Genomic DNA, 21999 nt, shown 5'->3' with positions numbered 1-21999 from the left:
GCTTCTTTAATTGAGCAGACTTCAACTGAACTGAATGGGACAAAGAGAAAAGAGAGAGGGACAAAAAGCAACAGACAGAGGTTTGAAAGAGAGACACAGAGAAAGGTTTGCAATCGCTAACAATATTAGGAATATATGTTGGTTTATATTACTGGCATTATACCACTTTTTGTCTAAGCTTTGATCCAATAATCGAGAGGTTGCAAGTTTGATCCCTGGTGATGATACAGCTAAGATAAGTCCAAAAGAACATAAGTGGCCCTCCTTCTCCTCCCATTATCCAACCGCAGGTGTCTATTAGTTGGCGCAACTGGCATTTAGTGTTCTCTTTCAAGAGCAATAAATGCCAATCATGCTACGGAGGAAGCATGTACTAGCCTTCACCCTCCCAGCATGGTAACATTGTGTGATAGAGGGGAAACAAAAAAAGCTACCTGCTACACTTTAAAATCACTTATTTGAATTTAAATGTTTCATATTCACATGCATATTTAAAAATAGACTACCAAGCTCTAACTACTAGAACATGCTACTACCTCACAGGAATACATTTACAGCTGACATCATTAGTTCAATGGTATATCCTGCTAGATTTGATACAGGGCTGGATCAGATTTTTTTTTTCCCCTCCAATATCTGATACTGCATTTTCTACTGATATTGGCCTGAGAGTGAGGTTGGTGCCATCTCTAATTTAAAAATTATTACTCATAAAACAAAAATTAAAAATTAGACACTATAATGTACTTCAATATTGTTCTATGCATTGTAATTATCTATTAGAACAAGTTATCTGCCTCATTATCATTTTGATACATAAGGCACTCTGGATATTACTATTATTATAATTTCATACTCACAGTCACACAGCTATTGGTTTACAAGTTCCACAGGACTATCATATTAGAATTATTATGTAAGTTTATTTGTGAATGAGTTTATGTAGTTGAAAACATTAATACAAAACTTTAGATTGGTAGTGTATGAGCAAAACCTCTCCATGATGAGCTTAAACAACTTTCAAAAATTCATTTATTGTATGACAAGTGACTCACCCCTTCCATAGGAGCGATGAGGAGGTCATAGAGGGCGCGAAGAGGAGGCTTGCTGAGGGCACTGGGGCGGCGGGAGAGAGAAGAGCTTCCCTCTTTTACTGGAGACACTGTGTTACTGAACAGACTGGTCATACTCTGACAGCTCCTGTGTCAACAGAACACACATATTACACAATATAAGGTCAGTGCAGAAGGCTTACAGTTCGCTACTGTTCATCAGTGTTAGATCAGTAGTTCCCAGCCCTGGTCGTGGAGTACCCCTGACCTGCACGTTTTAGTGTTATCCAAGCTACAATGGTCCGTTCAGACTAACTCTGTCAACTCGCGAAGCCAGAAACCTGACAAGTTCCCAATTTATAACTACCAATTGCTCGCATTCAGGTTCAGCAACTAGTAAATGTATCATGTGACCAGAATATACATCTGAACCAGTGGGATGAACCAGTGCAACACTCACAGAAAGACAATGAGAGCCAGACAGAAGGCAGTTAATTTTTAGAACTTTTTAATTTGATGCTTTAAGTTCACGTGGATGAATGACCCATCTGCCATTAAAGTGAACAAGCGTGTTTCCAGCTTGCGCACATTCAGCTCAATAACAAATAAACAACATCAAACATGCTAACTAGCAGAACAAGCCCTCATTGCAAAGATATTTTCCCCAGAATCCCTGTCAGCTGTTCATTATTTACGAGCAGGACGAAGATGAAAAAGGTCAGATAAATTGCTTGTGCAGCGTTTACTGACACAACTTAAAGTAAGGCGCTACTGCCGTGTTAACGTTGAATGATGTGCATGTACGGTGGAAAAAACACAATTTTCATTAAGCCTGGCCGCCTATCAAATATGTATCTGATCTGTGACCACATTTTAAACTAGCTCAGACCTGATTTGAAAAGATCACATATCAAATCAGATCTGATCACAGAGCCCACACAGCTCTAGAAAACATCCGATTTGTGCCAAAATAAGGTAAAAAAAAAATTGATTGATTGACAGGGATATTTTAGACCAAGATCAGGATCCACTGCACCAGATGATTAGATGTTTCACAATTTCAGGAAGGCCACTAGGTGGCACTGTGCATCCATGTAAAGATCTGCAGGAGGCTCATCATTTCAGAACAGTGTCAGTTTCAATTATGAGCTTTGAACAGAGAGAGGGGTCACAGTACCAGGTCAGCGAACCATGAACAGAGCACAATGAACGTTATTTTCTATGATCCAGAGCAGATAATATGTTTGGAGTGATTCAGTGGCCACAGATCTATTAGAGCCAGTTCTATTAGAATTTTTTTTCTCCGCACAACTGAGGTGTAGTGGGAAATGTCAGCTATGTCAGGCTGAAACGACCCAGACACACGCAGAGCAGCTATGGCTCCTGGCGGTGGGAGATACAGTGATTCTGTCATTAGTATGTCGAGAACTCGAGAGGCTCACAGGCACAAGGTGAAATCACTATGGTAACCAAGCAGCAATGAGAAACACTTCTCTCTTCTCTAAGCGTTCAACAGGCATTTCTTCACACTGACAGGAAGAACGAGTCTGCTGGCCTCTGTTTACAGGTTACCAAGCCGAGACCTGCCCTTAAATGCATTCTTACATAACAACTGAGCTTTCAATCTAATGAGAAATAGTAGCAACCATATTGATTTGCGTCTTAAGTAAGGCAGATTGGAAACAACAAATTTGATGCATGCTGACATGTCACCATGCTTGAAAAAAACAATTTATGCTGTTCAGTATCATTTGAAATTAATAATGCATTCTAAATGTAGTGCTTCCAGTTGTTATTAGGTGAATAAGATTTTTGCCAACACTCGCTCAAACTTGTCCAAAATTGCAACAATTGCTACGAAAGAATGAATTTGTGGGCAAAGCAATCTTGCATGCTGTGTCTAAATGTTAATTGTTTAATGACAGCAGTCAACAGTGAGAGCATGCACGTCATCTTTAATTTAAAATATTTCTAGACATCTCCGCTTAGATGTCGCCATTTAATTAACTTAAGATGTAATATCCCACGGGCGGCACGGTGGTGCAGTGGATAGCGCTGTCGTCTCACAGCAAGAAGGGCCTGGGTTCGATTCCCGGCCGGGTGACCAGGGTCGTTTCTGTGTGGAGTTTGCATGTTGTCCCCGTGTCTGCGTGGGTTTCCTCCCACGGTCCAAAGACATGCAGTCAGGCTGATTGGACATGCGAAATTGCCCCTAGGTGTGAATGTGTATGTCTGCCCTGCGATGGACTGGCGACCTGTCCAGGGTGTATCCTGCCTTCTGCCCAATGACAGCTGGGATAGGCTCCAGCACCCCACTGCGACCCAGAAGGATAAGCGGTTTAGATGATGGATGTAATATCCCTTTATGACTGTGTCTCTACATTTTCTGTGGTTCTCCTGCAGCTGTGCAGTGTCAGGTTTGACTCGGCTTCAAATAACAAGTCTTTCTTTAAAGAAAAAACTTTAGTCTGATGGACAATTTAGAGAGGTAGAACAATTCAAAAGCTAGCATGTAGTGTGTATAGCTGTTGTATAGTATGATAGCTAGTGCAATAGCTAATTTAGTGATCAACTAATCTAGTTGAAGTTTTAGTAAGTTAAAGTTAGGAAAAGTCAAATATCACATTCCTTTATACTTTATATACACATCAGCAGGTTCACCTATTACTCTAGCTAGCAACCATACTTTCTACACAAACTACAGACTAACCAGCCATATCGAGCTGTTTTGCCGCTTTCCTGTGTGTAGCACTTCATTCTGTATTTCAGACTGATGTTTTTTCAATAAAGAAAGGTGTGTTATTTAAAGCTGCGTCAAACCTGACAAGCAGGGTTCACTTTTGTACAATGTAATACCTGCACACTAAAATGTTCTCTGAAACTCAACACTCACTCCCCAGAGTCTCGAGACTCGACTCAATATGACATCTCTGCAAGATAATACATAATTATTTTTTTATTTCAAAAGGCACTCTTTATTTGAATAAACAATTAAGTAAGATGAATTTGGAAATCTATGTATTCAAATACCCCTAGTGGTGTAGCTGAACTTTCTGCTGCTGACTGATGAGAAACATAGTCCTCTTTGTACCGTGGAACAAACAAGAAAGTAGTTTGTTGACCTGTAACAGTAGCTATCAAAGCCTAGTTACGGATGGATTGTGTGTGATCGCTAGCGTGCTTCTCTGGGTGAGAGAATGAAGGAGAGGCACTGATTGTGGACAGAGTGGTTTTGCATGTGAAGAGGCACCCAGTGCTAATGAAGCCAGAGAGTTGGGAGCTCCTCTGAGCTCGTAATGAGCAGCGCAGACCTGATTACGTCTGGAGTGATTCTCTCATTAAAGGACGTTATAGGCAGTGTCTCGCCGCGCATACTCACCATCTCTCTCTCTCTCACTGCTGTGCTGATGAGACCTTTAACAGTGTTTTTCTGTCTCTCTCCTTCTCTAAATTAATCAGGAATTGCAGGACCCAGCTGAATGCCAAACTTTACCTCGACACTGACTCCCTAATGTCCAAATGTTTACTGTTTAGTGATTTAGTGATCGATTGCTTCTCTGTTTTCTCGCTCTGCAATCTTTAAAAAGCATTCACTGTGAATTCTTGATGGGTGCAGCCATTTCAAAATGAAAAATCTTTCTCATTCTCCGAGATTAGATTGTGCAGCGTCTGAAAAATAATGACAACTATAATGTATTTCAAATATTTTTGAAGCTGTGGCACAAAGAGTTGACAAGACCCATTACCCAGCTCTTATAGGTTCAAATCCCTTTAAGTTACACAAAAGAATGTCAGAAATGTGCAGGACTTAAAACTTCTGCTCTTGCCCTCTATTATTACAAACGTAAAAGGAATGTGCTAACAAATCAATAAAAAAGGTGTTTTGTTGGTCAACCCTTTAGAAAGGACCTATTCTTTGCTCCTTTGGTTTTTGGATTTCTAGTGTTCTTTTAGAATTTTTGTCCTTCACCCTACAATTTGGACAAACTAAAGAACTCCATGCTAGCACAGAAATAATTTTTTGTGAGGTTGGGTAAGCTTTACAGATTCTTGGCAAGAAAGCATTCAATCATTCAATCAGTAGCACATTTTAAACTTGACATGAAATTTTTGTAGCAACTCTAAACCAACGCCCCAGTGGTTTGATAGTAATTTAGGGCTGGCATTTTACAGGCTTCAAATAATAATAACAATAATAACCATTATTTTAAGTATGTTCATTACATGTTTTCAAAACATATCCAGTAACAATGAAGCAACGATGTATTAACAGTGTATACCGGTCATAAACTGAAATCAGCTGTAGTGTAAAGCTAGCCATATTCATATGAGGATCACTATGCTTACATATTTGACATAATTCATCAAACCTGTCATGCCTCCATAAAACACCAACCTTTTGTTGCAAATTCTGCACAAATTCCCATAGGCAGACAACAGAAGTGCTTCCAACGCTTGATTTAAGAGGCATCTATCTAGTCTTTTAGCTTCAATGGACACGTGGAAACGGTTGCAGTTTTCCATATATTAACAGTAATTTTCCATCTGCTGATGAAATGTACAGTAGTTTAGGCTACACTTTTTGTGGCTTACAAAAAGACAAAGCACCTGAAAACTAGAGAAATTAATACCAGTGTAACAAACATATACACAAGTATTCAATTTACATTTTCTGACAACAACTGAGTTGTATACTTCAATTTCTCATTTGGCTGAATTTGAATTTTGTCAGTGTTCTGCAAAGCTTCTCCAACTTTGCAACAGTTGCTTCAAAGCAAATAAGCCTAAGAAGAACCCAGTGAATACTGACTGGTGAGAACTCTCTGACCTGTTGAAGAGGTTGTTCCTGGACACCATTCTAAGGAAGCCAGTGGGGTCGGTGACTGAGTTGAGCTTGTTGTTGAGCTCCTCAAACTGCTGGTCCAAGAGATCGCCTGCCTCGCTCTCTGTCTCACTGCTGGAGCACGCTCTACATAGAAAAAAACACATCACAATACTTCATCACACCCACACTCTCACCAAAACAAAGCTCCTTTTCAGCTAAGACAAATTACTATACTGTTAGCATGGAGTGCTTTTTTTGGTTTGACAATCTTGTGTAGACGTCCCTGTTCCTTTGTGATCCAGCTCCTGTCAAAATGTAGAAGGGTCTTAATGTCCTAGGCCACACTTGGTTCGGCTGCATGTCAGTTAGATAGCTGGCTGCAGACTGGAGCGAATACACCAGCAGAGATATAAAGAGAAATCACATTGCTGCAGAACTGAGACACTACTCACGTAAAGCCCATTCTGCTGTTTATCATGATTTTTTTTAATCATTAGCCATAGTTTTTGTGACGACTACAATAAACTGGCAGAGAAAGAATGCTGTTGGTCTTTCCTGTTGAGAGATTTTTAAAAATAATATCTGTGGTTTTCTTCTGTTCGATTTGAGAACAGAGAGAGAGAATGAAAAAGAGGGCAGGCAACTTCTGACCAGTTTCTTTCAGAAAACATGTGAGCTTAAAGCATCAATCAGTAAATGTGCTGTAGTAATGTTAGCCAAAATGTAGCAACTAACTAGCAATTAGCTAAATTTGCAGTCATTTCTAACAAGCACAAGATGAAGAACAGGATTTCATTCAATGCAACAAGTAAGCATTTTTTTTTAAATAGCTAATGTGACAGTGTTTCTGTGAGCATAACCTAGCAAAGTTAGCCCCAGCCCAGCAGCTAACTTGAAAAACACCAGATTCCAGATTCAGAAGAATTTTTTTTAACAACTGTTTGGTATTATAAAGTTAAGATTTACCTTGGCATCACTTACTAACCGATGGGTGTATAAAATCTGGCAATCATTATTTGTTTATATAGGTATATTGCTGCAAATTAGGCTGGCTTTACCCAGTGAAACTTTCATGCAACTGGCTGCCTTCTGTGAGTTGCATGCAACTTAATATCTGTGCTACTACCCAGTTACACAAACCAAATCAGAAGCAAATTTTGATTACATGTGATTACTCTAGTAGTTAGCTAAATTGGCAGCATGTTTTTTTAAATATATTGTATTGTTCTTGCTATATGAAGCCATCTGTGGTGTGTTATTTACATTTGTGTATCTGCTGCGTTTTTAGTCTCTCTGTCTCATTTTTTCAGCTGTCATTGCCAGGGATGACATGGTCTTGCAAGGCTCCTGGCATGACACTTGAGGCTGCTGGCAGTCAGTTATACATCCCTTATCATTGCTATTATTTTTCCTATGTCTATACATCTTTTTTAATAATATATCTGTTGTTCTTTACTATATATTTATGTTTTTAATCTGTTCTGTGTATGTTAAGCCTTTGAAAATTAATGTTTGTGTTGCAATTTTATAAATAAATAATGTGAGTCAGGTAAGTGCACACTATTCGAATGCTGCTGTTACCGTTGTACCAAAATGTGCAGCATAATTATGAATCACTGCGCTACATAACATAATTTGCATAATTGATAAGGATTCATTGTGCTATATAGCCAGCTGTCTTCTACTTTCGATGTAGCATTTTTTATTAGTGGCAACAGGGTGTTTATTTATGAACTTAAAAGGCCACAGTTTTCCACAGTCAACTGTCAGTGGTATTATAACAAAGTGGAAGTGATTGGGAACGACAGCAACTCAGCCATGAAGTGGTAGGCCACGTAAAATGACAGAGCGGGGTCAGCGGATGCTGAGGCGCATAGTGCGCAGAGGTCACCAACTTTCTGCAGAGTCAATCGCTACAGACCTCCAAACTTCATGTGGCCTTCAGATAAGCTCAACGACAGTGCATAGAGAGCTTCATGGAATGGGTTTCCATGGCCGAGCAGCTGCATCTAAGCCTTATATCACCAAGCGCAATGCAAAGCGTCGAATGCAGAGGTGTAAAGCGCCGCCACTGGACTCTAGAGCAGTGGAGACGTGTTCTCTGGAGTGAGGAATCACGCTTCTCCGTCTGGCAATTCGATGGCCGAGTCTGGGATTGGCGGTTGCCAGGAGAACGGAACTTGTCTGACTGCATTGTGCCAAGTGTAAAGTTTGGTGGAGGGGGGATTATGGGGGGATTATGAGTTGGGCTCAGCCCCTTAGTTCCAGTGAAAGGAACTCTTAATGCTTCAGCAGACCAAGCAATTTCATGCTCCCAACTTTGTGGGAACAGTTTGGGGACGGCCCCTTCCTGTTCCAACATGACAGAGCACCAGTGTACAAAGCAAGGTCCATAAAGACACGGATGAGCGAGTTTGGTGTGGAAGAACTTGACTGGCCTGCACAGAGACCTGACCTCAACCCGATAAAACACCTTTGGGATGAATTAGAGCAGAGACTGTGAGCCAGGCCTTCTTGTCCAACATCAGTGTCTGACCTCACAAATGCGCTTCTGGAAGAATGGTCAAAAATTCCCATAAACACACTCCTAAACCTTGTGGAAAGCCTTGCCAGGAGAGTTGAAGCTGTTAAAGCTGCAAAGGGTGGGCCGACGTCATATTAAACCCTATGGATTAAGAATGGGATGTCACTCAAATTCATATGCGTGTGAAGGCAGACGAGCGAATACTTTTGGCAATATAGTGTATCTGTACTCTTTCCACCCCGAAAAAATTGCCCAAAAAATCAGCAAATTCATGACCCTTAATGTGTAAAATTATAGTCAGGATAGTGGGAAATATTATACCCACTTCAAGTCAAAGCTAGACAAAGCAAGACAAAGCTAAACCCTTTTACAAACACTGTATCTGCAACTGTAGCCTCCGTATTTCTGCAGTACGCTTTTAGACTAGAAGTAATGTGTTAGTAGTAATGTGTCTGCTTTTAGTTAACCTCTAATGTGCTAATCACTGTAATGGCTCAGTTGGGAACCTGAGCGAATGTAATGTAGCCACCTCAGGCTAATGGCTGTGAGTGGAGAGGGGGGACAGTGTGCTGACACCGCACATAGTGGTTGCTCCTAAAGTACCCAGGCGCCAACATAAGCTAGGAAGAGGGAACAGAGGAGTCAGGAAAAGATGACTGTACTGGAGAGAAATGCATGCGGCTCCTGTTTCTCTGAGTATGTATGTGTGTGTGTGGTTGCAGCGTGCCTCGAAGAGAAAAACATCCTTCTTTAGGCCTGCGGGATCAGCCACAACACCACTGTGCATTCCTTCTGATCCCTGTGTACTTACATACACAAGCTCAACCCACACACACACAGATATGATCTGCACCACAAACATATGCATGCATGTACAGCTCTGTGCAGAATCAGATACCACCCTTCATTTGTTTCATTTCCAGCCAAAATGGCTATTAAGTACAGGTTTATTTTTCAGCGTCAAGAAGTAATGCAGAGAATATATTTAAAAGAAAATTACAAAGAAGCCTTAAGAACTAAATATAATACTAATTTTTTTCAGTATTTAGTGTGTCTACCCTTTGCCTTTATTACAGCTTTCATTCTTTTTGGTTGGCACAGCCCTCCACAGTGTAGAATGGGGTTCAATCACCTGCCTGGTCAAGCTAGGCTAGGTTAACCCAATAATAGTCCTTGTGCAAGTCTCCTAAGACTACCTTTGTAAATCGCTCTGGATAAATGTGTCGGCCAAATGCCACAAGTGTAAATGTTTTTGGGAAGCTTCCTTTCACTTTCAAAGAAAACTGCAGGGACATTTTTCCACATCTCCAAAGTTCAGTCTCAGAAGCTGGTTTTCAGGCATTTTCTACCTCTCACAATCCAAGTAATCCCAAACACATTCAATGATATTGGGTTCTGGACTCTGAGCTGACCAGTGTATTGTTCTGAGAACACCATCAGCTTCTTTGTTTGATTTGCAAATTTTCTTCTTTTGTGTCTAATCCCTTTTCTGAGTAACAGCTTCTTGACTGTGCTGACCAAGTTGTCTTTTCACAGTGAAAGGATGGACAAAAAACACCTTTGGATTTGTTCAGATCTGAAGTAAGAGTGGAGCTTGATTTTCTCTTCTCTCTCAAAGATGAAAGCTTTAAATACTGTTTATCTGAAAAAAAAAAAACAGTGCCAAAATAAAAAAAAAGGATTTTGGTTAAAATTAATGTAGAGCTGTGGCGGTGACAGCACTGGCGTTGCACAAAAATGTAGCATTACTCAGCGGAATAAATTTCAAAACATGCTTTATTGTTCGAAAATAGCAGAGGGAAAATTGTAGGTTTTCATGTGGGATGAGTAATGTAATGGAGGCTGCCTTAGATGAGCTAATGAGCTGAATCTACAGCTAACCGGTAACACTGGCTGCTGACACTGCTTATGAAGAGATGATAAAACGTATGTGTCAAAACAAACTCAGCTTCTTCACATACCAAAGAGGTTCGGCAGAGAGAAAGTGACAGTTCAATCTGTCTTTGGTTCGCTTAGACACCTTTGGTCTGTAATGTGTTCATACTTCAACTGAACCACACCGTAGTTCGTTTTGAAGTGAACTGAGACCGACCAGCTCAGGGGGTCTTGGTGTGCTTGTTTGGTGCACACCAGAGATCGGATGGCAGCATTCTCACTTGCTCTAACGAACCACAATAACAGAGCAATCACACCAGGGTGCGTTTTAATCAAACCAAACATGCCAAGTGTGAATATACCCTTCTTTTCCTTCTGCTTCCTTATGCAAGAGGACCATCCTATATCTAATCAACTCAGAAATATCTCCTGAAAGATGAATAACTTGTACAACCCAATTTCCAAAAAAGTTAAGATGCTGTGCCGATTGTAAATAAAAAAGAATGCAATGAAATGCTAATCATGTAAACCCTATATTTAAATGAAAATACTACAAAGACAACATATAAAATGTTGAAACTGAGAAATTTAATTGTTTTTTGAAAAATGTAGGCCCATTTTGAATTTGATGCCAACAACATGCTGCAAAAAAGTTGGGACGGGGGCATGTTTACTACTGTGTTCCATCACCTCTTCCTTTAACAACACTCTGTAAGCATTTGGGAACTGTGGAGACACTGCTGTAGTTTTGAAAGTGAAATGTTTTCTTGTTCTTGTTTGTTACAGGATTTCAGCTGTTCATCAGTTTAAGGGCTCCTTTGTCGTATTTTTCATTTCATAATGTGCCAAATGTTTTCAGTGGGTGACAGGTCTGGACTGCAGGCAGGTCAGTTTAGCACCTGGACTCCTAATACGGAGCAATGATGCTGTAATACATGCAGAATGTGGTTTGGTGTTGTCTTGCTGAAATAAGCAAGGCCTTCCCTGAGAAAGTCATCATTTGGATGGCAGCATGTGTTGTCAAAACATGTATATATCGTTCAGCATTAATGGTGCCTTCACACATGTGCACATCACCCATGCCATGTGCACTAATGCACCCCTACACCATCATGAATATTAACTTTTGAACTGTGCACTGATAACAAGCTGAGTGGTCCGTAGGACACAGCTTCCATGATTTCCAAAAAGAATTTCAAATGTTTTGTCGGACCACAGCCCTCTTTTCCACTTCACCTCAGTCCATTTTAAATGAGCTCTGGCCCAGAGAAGGCGGTAGCATTTCTGGATCCTGTTTATGTATGGTTTCTTCTTTCTGTTTTAGAGTTTTAACTTGCATTTGTGGATGCAGCGACGGACTGTTTGCAGAGACAGTGGTTTTCAGAAGTCTTCCTGAGCCCATGCAGTGATTTCCACTACAGAATTTTGTCTGTTTTTAATGCGCTGCTGCCTGAGGGCCCAAAGATCTTGGTACTGGTTTTTGGCCTTGTGCCTTACATAAAGAGATTTCTCCAGATTCTGAGTCTTTTAATGATATTATGCACCGTAGATGATGAAAAGCAAAGTTCTCTGCTGTTTTATGTTGAGAAACATTATTCTAGAATTGTTGCACTATTGGCTCACACAGTCTTTCACAGAGTGGTGAACCTCCTCATCTTTACTTCTGACAGCCCTTCTGGGATGATTTTTATACACAATCATGTTACTGACCCATTGCCAATCAACCACCAGGTGTTTTTTTTAGCACTACACAACTTTACCAGCCTTTTGTTGCCCCCGTCCCAACTTTTCTGTAATGTGGTGTTGGCATCAAATTCAAAATGGGCAAATATTTAAAAAAAAAAAAAACAATAAAATTTCAGTTTCAACATCTGATACGTTGTCTTTGTACTATTTTCAATGAAAAATAGGGTTTGCACATTATTGCATTTTGTTTTTAATTTACATTTTGCACAGCATTCCAATTTTTTTGGAAATGGGGATGTACCTAATGGCTGCTTTGACTGGAAATTAAATAAATGAAGAGGGCTCTTTAACTTTTGCATGGTACTATACACTTCTACAAGGGCACACAACAATCCACCCTGATGATTACACACACACACACACACACACGCAGAGCATCTGGGAAATATATCCAGCTACTGAATATGCCATCTTGTTATGCACAGTGTCCATTAACATGCAGCGAGGAAATGCAGAAACAATTTCACAAATGATCAAACTACGACTTACGCTATGGCAGATAATTACAAACGAATCATTCGGCGGCGAGGGAACATGGCAACAAATTTGCCTGATTGGCTGTAATGAAAAAAGGAAAAGACTTTGATTCCTGATTAAACCAGATCTGTTGAGTATTCCGTGTTGTACTGGCTTAACTGGGTCTTATCTGCCTCAATTACCTAAGCAAAATCCACTTCATTTGCACCTAATAAACGCCGATAAAAATCGCAGATGTTTGCAGATTGCTGAGTTGGAATTACCCGCTCACTTTGCATGTCAATGCCGACAACAGCGCCACGGATGTAACTTATTCATGCATTAAATATGCAGTTATTCAGAACTGGTGTTATGTTCTGAATATATTTTTCCAGAGGTTGAATGCATTTGCTTACAAATAAAGCGTGTCACTCGTTTGTTAATGATACAAATAGAGGAAATGCATAGTGTGTATGCTGTCTTTTTTCATTAATGCTTCAGATAAAAATGCTAATGTGGCTAAAAATGAATGAAAGCTAGAATGACACCCAATTCCCACCAGGTATCATCATCTCAGCTGAATAATATTATAAACTGGCCTCTGTTCACTTTCATTACTGGCCATGTTGGCATGTATAACATATTAACTAATGTTTTATATATAACATTAGTTAATATGTTATACATGCCAACGTGGCCAGTAATGAAAGTGAACAGAGGCCAGTTTATATATATATATATAAAACATACACAGCCGTTAAAATGTTTGTAATAACTTGTCATACTAATTGTTGTTATATACAATTGTAACTAATATTATAATTAAATTATAACAATTACAACTAAATATTAAAAACTAATCACCAAAAGGTGTGTCTAATTCAACATTTCAAGAATTCTGTGAACAAGAAGCTATTAAATGATTAATAATATACTGTAATCATCTGTTTTACAATAAATTATGACTTTATTCTTCACGTTTTGATCTACAGCTTCCTAGTGTCCTATTTACCATCTGAAACATATTACTATCATTTTATATACTTGTCTACAAACAAATTGGTTGCATATTATAGATATAAAACTTCTGAACGCTAGAACACACTTTTCAAAACAATTTATCTGGGCAATAAGTGTGTTTTTGCTTGTACAAACTCCACATATTATGAGAATAGATGCAAATAAATATAAATGTGGTAAAAAGTAACAAGAATTTCTTATTTTGAAAAAAGGACTTGATAGTGAGTAACTGGCATATGTAAAATCACTACTGCTTCGTACTGGTATTAATATAGTTTGTATTTATTAATTTATTCCAATATTAGTGTTTTTCTCAGCAAACAAATGCTTAGTGCCCAAACACACATACAGATACAGAAAGAGGAAGAACATGGGATAAGTCACTTTCTAAAGAGGTCAGGCAAATGGTCCCAGTGAAAGTAGTAAAATCATGAGTCTGAACCACAATGTGAACTAACAAAAAAAAGTAGAGCACTGGACCTGGGCCAGCACAGATCTGCACAGTTGCCAGCTTTCCAGACCCAGATTAAGGCTGGCCTTGGAAATTCTCCATTAAAATCCTTTTTTAGACTCATACTAGGCCAAATCTCTGTCCAGAAAAAATACCCTCACCCATTTCCCTTTAAAAGGATAGTTAAAAAAAACGTACACAATTCCCCTTTACCCCAAATGTAGTCAATCAGCCTAGAGATGTTTGGCATTAGAAGTTTGCTTCTTTGGGTTTGCACTGGTGCTGAAAAGCTAATGTTGCTAAAAAGTAATGGAAGCTTTGTGTAAACTGCATGCCCAAATTATCACATTTGCCTCAAACTGTGCTAGCTGGCTTGGTTTTCCATGATATGGGTCCTTTAGAGGTACAAAAAGAGGGTCCTTCTTTTAAAACGTCATAAAATACTAAGCTAACTTTGTTGGAGGTGCAGGTAACGTTCTATGCAGGTGCACGTTCCTCCTGCTCATTACTTTCTGGAGAATGACTAGGCTATTCAAAGGTGTTTTGCACCCAGTCAAGTGGAAATGATTGCTCGCAACCTCTCATTCAAGCACTAAACGATGCTTTAATAGGTTGGGAAGAGAGCGCTGCTCGGCAGGAGAATCCTCTCGTCGCTAATGCGCTCACAATGGTGCAAAAGTCCCGGCTTCAACCACATAGGGGAGGGCCTTTGTTTTATTTTGGAATACAGATTCACTATGTTTAAGTTTCTTTTTCAGGACCTCGGCCGTTCTCTTTACTAACACAGAGTACAATTAAACACACAATATAATCTGATCTGATTTTGGCAATAATTCATCCCATTCATCTAATACTCAGAAAACTGCGGGTCTAAATATAGCTGTATGGAACAGTTTGAACATCCCTGGTCAAATTACATGTTTTGTTGAATTTGTTGAAGTGAAAACAGTTTCCTCTACAGGCATCAAAGTTTTGCAGTTTTAGTGCATAATTTCAATTTGCTTGCCCAGTTATTGGAAAAAGAAAATGTACAACATTAAAAATGATATATTATTAAATATTAAATATTATTAAATATTAAATATTAAATATTAAAAAAAATAAAACAAAATGTTTTTAATGTTGTACATTTTCTTTTTCCAATAACACATTAAAATGTGCAGAATATGTTCTCTGTAGATGATGTGTTATTTTCACTACAATTAATAAAATCAAGAAAGCATGTAAATTGACCAGCGGCGCCCAAAATCTTTTGCACAATTGTACATGACATAAATACATCTACAGCTGCAGATGTACAAAGATTTTGTGGTTAAAGCCGATACTGATTTTAAGTGGCTACATTTTGATATAGTTTCATATTTATATTTTGTATTTTCCTTTTAAACTGAAATATAGTTAGTTTTAGAAGTGCTTTACTGACTGATATGATTGGCAGTTCTCTTGGAGTTCAGACTTCTTGGAGTCAAATAAACTGCAGAAACTCACACTTTTAAGTATTAAAAATATTGTAGTACTGAGGGTGAAGAATTCTTGGAGGTTTAGATTTTTGCTAATTCTAATTACTAACCTCGGGAAGCGTCTGAGGTCGGTTATGTGGGCCACGAGTTACAAAAAGTTGAGAACCTCTGGCCTGAACTTTGCCCAACCGGGAGATTGCAAGTTTGAATCCCAAAGATGCTGATTTTACAGGCCAACCAATATACTGGTCATGCTTTAGTCTACAGCGCTCAAACATAGTCTTGGGACTATTATAGTTTTTTTAATTATTTTATTTTTTAATGTATTATGGAGATTTTGCTTCATCACATTCAAAAGTACATCATTTTAGTTTTGCTATAACTTATATATCAATATTTTTGGTCCAACTGGACAATAGCAAACTAAAAAACTTTCATATAATCCCTTATTTTGCTTAAAAAAACAATGTTGGGACACTAATCCAACTGCACATGTTCAAATCAGAGATCTCCAAACGAGAGCTACTCCTGCAAAGCCGCTATCCACTTGCCTGACTCAATATTTCATTAACATTCTGATATTGCTTTAGAAAACTTTATACAGAGCTGACAGAAATAATCTGTCTAAAAGTCTGTTAAAAATGGTCTGTGACCATCAGTAAGGCCAATTTATGTACTTCACACATAGAAGACTTCAAGCTGTCATCCAAAAGAAGAGATATGCGACAAGATAATAACTTAAATACTAAATACTGACCTACATAAACGAAAGAGACACTGATCACTCATGTTGGCCCCGCTAATGTCTGAGTACTTTTACTTGCCTTACTTAAGTTTTCAGTTAACTACCAGGATCATTTTTACCGTTAGTAAACCTAGTCGACTATTGCTGACTGTTAAAGTTTTCTTGATGCATGCAAATAAAATAACTTTAGCTTGGGAACTAAAAAATAAACAAGACATAAATTGTATTCAAAGAATGTAACAAGACTAATTTTGAGCACTGTACACTATAAGCTACAGTTCAGATCTGCACCGACATGTTCTGCTCTAGAACGTGTCGGTGCAGATCTAGTGTTAATTTTTATTTTTATTGTGTATATGATGTACAATTACATTTATTTATGATTTTTTTTAAAAAAAAATCTTAATCATATACAAATAATAGTTAATTAAAGATCACAAATTATTTAGTAAATAAATAAAATAGGTCTGCTACTAATAATCACCATTTTTGTTAACGTTAATAATTAAAAACCATTGGCAATAAATCAAGTTATTGAATAGTTAGCTTGATGACTTCTGCCCATATCATTTACATCACGTAACTGAAAGAGGTAAAGTACAAAGAGCAGACACTGCTGACCCCCAAATAAATAAAAAACTATGAAAACACTTTGTCATCTAAGAAGACGGTTTCCTGTGTAATGAGTAAAGCTGGGCTCAGTGGGCAGCACAACCATCAGGGTCAAGGATGAAAGAGACTCACACTGCATCCACTGCAGAAACTTGATGTGGTGAGATAGTGATATCTTATTAAAACCACAGCCAAAAGTAAAATACAGCTTTCACTGTCTGCTTTTCAGCTCACTCTGTTTTAGTTTAGCAGACAGAATAAGTAACACTGGCTGAAGTGACAAGATAAATTTTGTGTGATGAGCAAGCTTAAGGTCTTCATAACTGACATAGTGTGATCTGTAATATTTCATTACATGATGTTACCGTTTATTGATTTATCATTATTGATTATTCATTTTTGCATTAGCATTAAAGAAGAAATACATAAAAGCAGCCTAAGACTTGGATGTGTTGTTCCTTTGTTGTTTCTGCACCTTTCAAAAATAAGAATTTTCAGGAGCAATGCAGGAAATCTGCTGCTGTGCCATTGATAGAAGCTGTTTTTGGAAAATATGAATAAGATAAAGAATTTTCGCTGTATAATTTGTTTTTTAAAGGAAGAATAATTATTGTGTTTTTAATTTGTTGAATTTGTTGAGGCATTCTTGTCAGACTAATAGCTGCAGCCTTTTGTTTCCTAGATAATCGATTAATCCAAGTCCTAGTGGACCAAGTAATCGATTATGAAAATAGTTCTTAGTTACAACCCAAAAATGAAAACAGAAATTAAACTGTCTCCGATTGTTTTTTTAGTGCAAAGATGTATTCAGGATTAAACACCTAAAACATTTTTTGTTAGTTTTCGTTAGTGTTCAAAATGACACTTGAAATGAACCTGTGTACTCAAGGCCATGAACAGCCAGCACGGACACAACAGGTGGGCTGGTCAGTATGCCCCTCCTGTCCAGCTGTCACGGCTTGTTTCTCAGTGTGGATGGTGATTTGTTGCCTGTAGAGCCATCCAACTTCCAACACACACACACACACACACACACACACACACACACACTGAAGAACAAACAGTGATCAATCCAGCTGTGCGTGCAACAACCAACTGATATAACTGCATCCATCAGGACTTATTTAGCTGCTCAGAGATAAGTACACAGCTGGAACAGCTGTACGTGTCCACCATCTCTGCTACCTCTTCCCTCTCTCCATATTTAAATATTTGCTGAACTGACTGGGGCTTTGCTCTAAATAATCTGTCTCAGGTCTATGAGCAGCAGGGACAAGATAAGAAGGAGATGAACCCAAAATGCCATTTGCCTTATGCCGTGTGTTTTGTTCACACATGGCATTTAAGGGGAACTTCACCATTTTTTCACACTTTCCACATAATTCAATTATTGATGTGTAAACAGTCATTCAGAGTGGTTTGATGTGAAAATTTAATTATGCAGGCATTTTGGAAAATATGTGGAATATGTAATCAAGCAGTTTTGTGTGGCTTCTTCGCCTCCTTTCCCGTTTCTAAGTTTTCCTCACAACCTATATATGTAAACGCCCATACACAAACACAGACAACAGCTCATGGGGCTCAATGAAAACAAACGCAGTGAGAGACTCACATAGTAAATGTGGGTGGCGCCCATCTTCCAGTCACACCTTGCTGTTTGAGACCACCCCCTGACTGCGACTGGTTCGTATGTCACATGATTGCCTGCAGTGAGCAGGTCTGTAGTGACGCTGAGTGTCAGGAACATGTACACTGAGCTCTTTTTAGGTATGACTGCAAGTACGGTGTTGAAGTTTACTGCCAGCTTTATGATAAGATCACTTGAGTTGAATATTAATACCAGTTGTGTACAGGGCCATAGTGGTACAGATAGGCCAGTAAGGGGAGACTTAAAGGAAGAGTTTGGCAAAAAATCATCCAAGAAGTGTTTTGTGTCCAAAACTACCACTTCAGTTTTGCACTGAAGCCACAGTTTACATTATGGGCGGGTTTTCATTCAAACATTTTGCAAATGATATGCGCATTTAAGAAATATTGGCAGAAAAATTGCGAATTATGTTGAGTTTCCATTCACTACAGTTACACAAAGAAACTTCAGTCGACGTAGACTACCATGATTAAGGGCTAAATCAAAACAAGCAAGATGGAGAGATTTAACTCGTTTTTTTGCTTCAAGTAGAATTATCTTTAAAGCCATTTGCCATGTTTTTATAGCCATGTTGTTTGCAGCTCAGAGACGCCGGTCAGGATGAGCAAAGGCCCACCTAATGAGGACTGAAATTTTCATGCCTTCCCGGTCAGGACGAGCAAAGGCCCACCTAATGAGGGCTGAAATCTCTGTGCCACCCTGATGACGTCTACCCTGCATCTGGGAATGCAAATGCACCAGACAATTCTGGGAGCACATTGTGCAGAGGAATTTTTCGAACGAGCTTTGGATTATGCCGTTCAGAGCGTCAAAAGCAATCTTCAAAAAGCTAAGTGCCACTATTAGACCATCTGTAGGAATCACAGAATCATGTGAGTTGTGGTTTGATACGTTTACTCGAAAAACACTTTTCCATCACGCCATTACATATTTTGGCTTTAGCAACATTCAAACTTTTCCACCTAGTCCTAGTGTAAAACTCTTTTTCTGACATTTGGGTGCATAGCTAAGGCAAGGTTTCTCAGAAAGTGAAAAGCACTGTAACTGTCAATTAGCTGTGCTGGCTGTGTTATCACTTTAATATGAACAGGCAGAAAGTTCGATCACTCAGCCTTTATGTCATGCTAAATTCCACAAAATCATACTCAGAGACTACAGTCAGTGCAGGCCTGCCATCCTTTTCATCTCATTGGTCAGTACAGAAAATACACATATACTACTTAACCACACATCTCAAAGTGCCCAGATCACTCTGCACAAACAACATGCAAAACATCTCCCCCCAGTCGCTGCACACTTACTTCTTTAATCTGAAGCAAAATTGCTTATGTGGTTTGTGAAACTGTGTGGCAAACTGTCTACAAAAACGTAATTCAGGCTTCCTGGTGGTTGCTACTGTTGTTTTTATCGATGAGATGTTCTTTTGAGCATTTTTACAGAACCAGTCAAAAATAAAGAGGCAAAACCCAGATAACAAACATCAGATCACTTGGGATAGGATGAAAATTGTGTAAATTTGATTTGGGAAATTTGATTCTTGATTTTCGCTTAAATAAATGATGAGCAGACCAAGGCTTTGCTCCAAATAAGCTGTCTCAGATCTACAAGCAGCATTAAATGGACTTTATCAGGTCCAGAAGAGATGAGATTAGACGGATCTGAAATGCTGTTTGCTTTATGCCGTAGTGACAGGGGTCAGCCCGCTGATATCTAATAGAGCTCTTCAGTAAAAACATGCTTGAAGCACAACCATGCTGCTCTCTTGATCTTCTGTGCTACTCAGTTAAACTGAGCTCTTACTTTTACTGTTATTACTGTGGAAAACACGCCCTGCATGACCCAGTCATACGCTTAAAAATCCAATGCAGTATTCCGTATTCCACATATCAGAAGTTGCTATGGATGTCTATGCAGTTTTTGACTCATTTTTGACCCACATTATATCCTAGACTAAACTACAAAATCGGTGGAACCTCTTTTCTTAATCTGCTTCTGGGCAATTGTCCTCTAGTGCCAAGCATGGCTCCGAGCCACTCTGTTGTGTAGAATGGAAGCTGACCAGAGTTGTGTGGTCACCTGCTGTAGTAGGAGTCAACTCCCAGGGCTTCGCGGGCATTAGCGATGTGCTGCTCCAGTGAAGATACACCACCGCCCCCACCGCCTGCCTGCAGAGAGCCACCTCCAGCCTCCTGGAAGTCAGATGCCCCACTCTCGGATGCTCCTTCACCCAGATACACTTCATGGAACTTCAGGATACCTGAATGGCAAAGCAGGGCAGGGTGATTAAGTGAAAGTGAAAACACAGACAAAAACTACTTTTACACAATTTCCTACTCACTCCAAGTGTAGTAGATCGGTTGAGACATTCTCATTTTTTGTCCATTTTTAGAGATAAAAGTATGTCAGACTATCAGAAACTACAAGGCTCTCCGACCATTTACATCTGGCTGGTAAAGGTCAAGTCAAGTCAAGTCAGCATTATTGTCAATACTACAATATGTACAGGACATACAGAGTATTGAAATTGCGTTACTCTCAGACCCCATGGTGTAGCAATAACATTAAATAGAAAGTAAACCGGAAAAGTGTGAATTTAAATAGACATTAAAAAAATAAAAAAAAAAACACTAAACACTAATCGTAAAAATAAACACTAATTGTCGAAAAATAGAATAATAAAAAATATATAAATATAGAAGGTCCTGAAATTAACACTAAAGTGACATAAGGCAATGTGACTTATATCGTTGTATATCGTTGCTGTCCATAGAAAAACATGTACCTCTCCTTTTTTTAATTTTTCTTTTTCTACGTAACTTGCGCACGGCTGCTGTCCGTTACACTGCATGAAAATTTTATGATGACTGGACCAACAGAAATGCTCCAAAAACTGCTTAGAATAAAGTCCCCTTACACTGACTCATTAAGAGTAAAGAACGGTTTTGTCTTCTTCTGTTAAGTTACTATTTTGGAGATACTTGTTTTCTATTGGAAAATGATGATATGGATTTCGACCTGATAAGATTTTAACTACATGCGAGTACACTTAGCAGCCAACTACGTTACCGTTTAGCCAAACTGAAAGCTGATTGCTATATAATGCAAAATATGCAAATCAGCTCATTACATGACAGACAATTATCGTTTTGCTGTTCAGTCATTCAGAGTGTTTTGATGTAAAATCCTGATTGACAAGGACAAAAATATTGTTAAAAACCCATCTATTAGTCTTTTACACAATGAACCCATCGTGAGAAATCACGAGACGCCTCTGAGAGCCGCTTTCCTGCTTGGACCCAGGGAGCAGTACAGAGCTGTGTTCATTTTCCACAGGTTTGTGCCAAATGATGAGGAATGTGTACCAGTGCGTTTACATGAGTGTGAAATCTGTGGTGAGTTAAAGGCCTTTTCAGACACAGTCCATTTTTTACAGCAGGAAAAAACACAGGTCAGGGTTTAAGAATGTATACATGAATTTTAACACGTCTTTCATATGAAGTGACTGTGATGCTGTGTAGTTTTAAACAGAGATTTGTGTTTTGTGAATGCATTCATAACTAGGCTGACCAATCAGAGCCAAGGTGT

The 21999-nt window shown here is 38.8% G+C and overlaps 1 protein-coding gene across 2 annotated transcripts in view; it reads right to left on the bottom strand.

Moving 5' to 3' along the window:
• Positions 1–21999, bottom strand: part of ttc28 (tetratricopeptide repeat domain 28) — a 250475-nt gene that overhangs the window by 9956 nt on the left and 218520 nt on the right. For both annotated transcript variants that reach the window (XM_036595414.1, XM_036595415.1), the window contains exons 12-14: positions 20491–20671; positions 5881–6021; positions 1056–1200 (exon numbers count right to left, since the gene is read on the bottom strand). In XM_036595414.1, the coding sequence (XP_036451307.1) occupies positions 1056–1200; positions 5881–6021; positions 20491–20671 (467 nt within the window). The remainder of the gene's footprint in view (positions 1–1055; positions 1201–5880; positions 6022–20490; positions 20672–21999) is intronic.

Source organism: Colossoma macropomum, unplaced genomic scaffold, assembly GCF_904425465.1.
Source record: "Colossoma macropomum unplaced genomic scaffold, Colossoma_macropomum, whole genome shotgun sequence".
In the NCBI taxonomy this organism is placed as follows: domain Eukaryota; kingdom Metazoa; phylum Chordata; class Actinopteri; order Characiformes; family Serrasalmidae; genus Colossoma; species Colossoma macropomum.
The sequence above is the reverse complement of the archived record's forward strand: the minus strand, read 5'-3'. Positions and strand labels throughout refer to the sequence as shown.